The sequence below is a fragment of the Frankliniella occidentalis genome, unplaced genomic scaffold (genome assembly GCF_000697945.3).
Source record: "Frankliniella occidentalis isolate FOCC.00 unplaced genomic scaffold, Focc_3.1 Scaffold6, whole genome shotgun sequence".
Classification (NCBI taxonomy): Eukaryota; Metazoa; Arthropoda; class Insecta; order Thysanoptera; family Thripidae; genus Frankliniella; species Frankliniella occidentalis.
Window position 1 is genome coordinate 3,199,325 of NW_026267136.1, and position 2,709 is coordinate 3,202,033.

A 2,709-nucleotide genomic window follows, 5' to 3' on the forward strand; every position below is an offset into this window, starting at 1 on the left:
TGTTGCGGGCGCCCCCGCCGGAGCGCTCGCGCAGCCCGCGCAGCCCGCGCCCTGGGACGGAGCGCCCCGCCCGGCCCGATCGAAGCCCCGCCGGAGTGAGTGCGACAGAGACGTAGGCGAGCCCCTCCCCCCTCCCCCGCCCTGCGCCGCTCGCCGGCTGAGCTTATAAAAGCGCCGCCGGTCGCGGCCGGCGAGCAGAACCGTTCCGACCGTCATACCGTCGCCACGCTCCGCCCCGCGGCGTCAGTAGTGTCTCGTGTGAACGCGCGTTTGGTCCATGCTCGTTTGTGAGCACCCGAGCACCAGCACCAGTAGCAGTAGCCGGCACCAGGACTACGCGTACCAGGCGGTCGCCCCGCCGTCGCAAGCACCGCACCAGCAGCAACAGCAGCAGCAGCAGCAGCAGCTGGACTTGGCGCTCGAAGGCCGGTCCATCCTCCTGCAGCAGCGCGCCCCCTCGCACCCGTGCACGCCGCACCCGTGCTCGCCCGCGCCCGCGCACCCGCCGCAGCGCGCGTCGCCCGCCGACAACAAGACCTTCAGCCCGCTGCAACTGCAGCTCAGGATCGACCTGCACAGCGAGCAGGGCGTCGACGTCCCCGGCAGGCTCTGCAAGGACGCCCCACCTGCACCGTCCGCGGCGCCCCTCACCCGGCGACAGCGCGCCCAGCTGCGGCGCCGCCAGGAGCAGCAGAAGCCCACCGACGAGGTGGTGTACCAGCGGCGCACGCCCAGCCGGCCCCGCACGCCCGCCACCTGCCCGCGCACCCCGCTCGCCATGAGCACCATGAGCATGCCCGCCGCCGGACAGAAGTTCGCCACCGACGACGCGGCCGCCAACGTGTTCGGCTCGGCCGAGGAGACTTCGGCGGCCGTTAAGCGGCTGCTGGCCAAGAGCGGCACCAACGTCATGGAGGAGCACCGCGTCATCAGCAGCACCAGCTCCAAGACCACCTCGGCCAGCTCCACCATGGACTACCTGCAGGACTCGTTCGACTTCCTGCACCAGCGCCACATGAAAAATCTGTCTGCGGTGATCAGCCGCCACCAGCAACAGCAGCAACAGCAGGCACCCGGCCAGGAAGAGCAGCTGAGTGGGCAGAGCCAGACGCAGACGAGCAGCCAGCGACTCAAGAAGCAGGTGCACATACACCAGAGCGCCTTCTATGACGGCCAGAGTGGGCTCGGCCTCAGCGACGTCAACAACATGCAGCAGCCCAGCACATTCAAGTCTACCAAGACCATCAACCTGAGCAACAACAACAGCAGCAACAGCAGCACCAGCGACCTGGAGGACGCCAAGATGCTCCAGCAGCAGCAGATCCAGCAGCAGCAGCAACAGAGGCGCTGCGTGCGTGAGAACTCGACATCGAGCCTGCAGTCGCAGTCCTCCGTGTCCAGCTCGCACTCCAACAGCTTCGACAACTTCAACAACAACTTCTGCGACGCCATGTCCCTCTCCAACAAGTCCAACACGACCAAGCAGGTGTCGTCCAAGTCGTCCACCACTTCATCGACGTCGTCGTCGTCCTCCACCAGCGTGCAGCAGTCGTTCAGCAGCAGCAAGAAGCAGATCATTAAGCAGTCCTTCTCCTCCAGCTCGGTCGACTTCGATGACCGCATGGGGATTGACGTGATGCTCACGCCCTCCGGGATGACCTCCACCCCCGGTACCCCGACGGGCGTCGTGGCGCTATCCTCGCCCAACCTGGACCTCGCCGCTTCCAACACCAAGTCCAAGGTGAAGCAGACCACCAAGGTGACATCCTCGGTCATGTCCTCGTCGTCCAGCTCCGGCACCGACCAGCCCGAGGAGTGCAAGCAGAGCGTCAAGACGTTCAAGGCCAAGACGGTGAAGAAGTCGGTATCGGACGGGCGTCAGGTGCACACTGATGTGAACAAGCACACCGAGACGGCCGAGGAGGAGGCCGAGGGATCCCTGGACAAGCCCGTCATCACGTTCAGCCACGTGTCGAGCGAGGGCAGCCACCAGAGCTTCACCGACGACATCGTGCGCTTCGACTCGTCCGCCCTGTCCTCGCCCAGCCGGTCGCGCAGCCCCAGCCCCATGCTGGAGATGCCCGCGCCCTACAACGACCTCTCCAAGGAGATCAAGAGGCCCCCCATGGAGAAGGCGTGAGCGGTGCCGAGCGGCGCCTTGACCCCTGAAGGCCAAAGACTGCAACATCATCTCTGATTAGTGTTATCTTATGTTCGCCTCATCTTAATTGTGATTCATACGTTCCCATCCTTTATTAATTTATTGTTTATTTTGTGCTGTGCGGTTAAGTTGGACTGAAATTTGCCGCGTGCGACGTGGTCGTGATTCTCGATGGATTTGCTGTGATCTGATTTTTTTTAAAGGCCTTGCGGCGCACGTGATTGACTGTGCGTGTGTGTGTCTTTTATTAGCATTTCTTGCTTAGTCTAACTTATTTAAACATAGACACTTGCACCTTTTTAGTGTTTTAGGGGTATATACCGACAGAATTTCAATTTTCTGAAACGGAATGGCGATTAACGCAGTCGCTGCAAGAATTGTATTATATTATTCGAGTGCCAATACCTTCAAGTGAAATAAGTCAGGATTATGAAATATAGCAATGATGTCATTAGTCGTTATGCGAATCTCTTTACATATATCTTTAGATTTCCACTAAATTTTATTCTCTGTTTCCTTTCTCACGGTTGGTTGAAAGAGGCGTTTTA

General features: G+C 60.6%; 1 protein-coding gene across 1 annotated transcript; it reads left to right on the forward strand.

The window, feature by feature from the left end:
* Nucleotides 1-277: 277 nt before the first annotated feature.
* On the forward strand, nucleotides 278-2,140 carry LOC113210014 (uncharacterized protein DDB_G0271670-like). The gene has a single exon (XM_026427812.2). It carries the CDS (start codon nucleotides 278-280, stop codon nucleotides 2,138-2,140), a length of 1,863 nt encoding a protein of 620 aa, XP_026283597.1.
* Nucleotides 2,141-2,709: the final 569 nt, after the last annotated feature.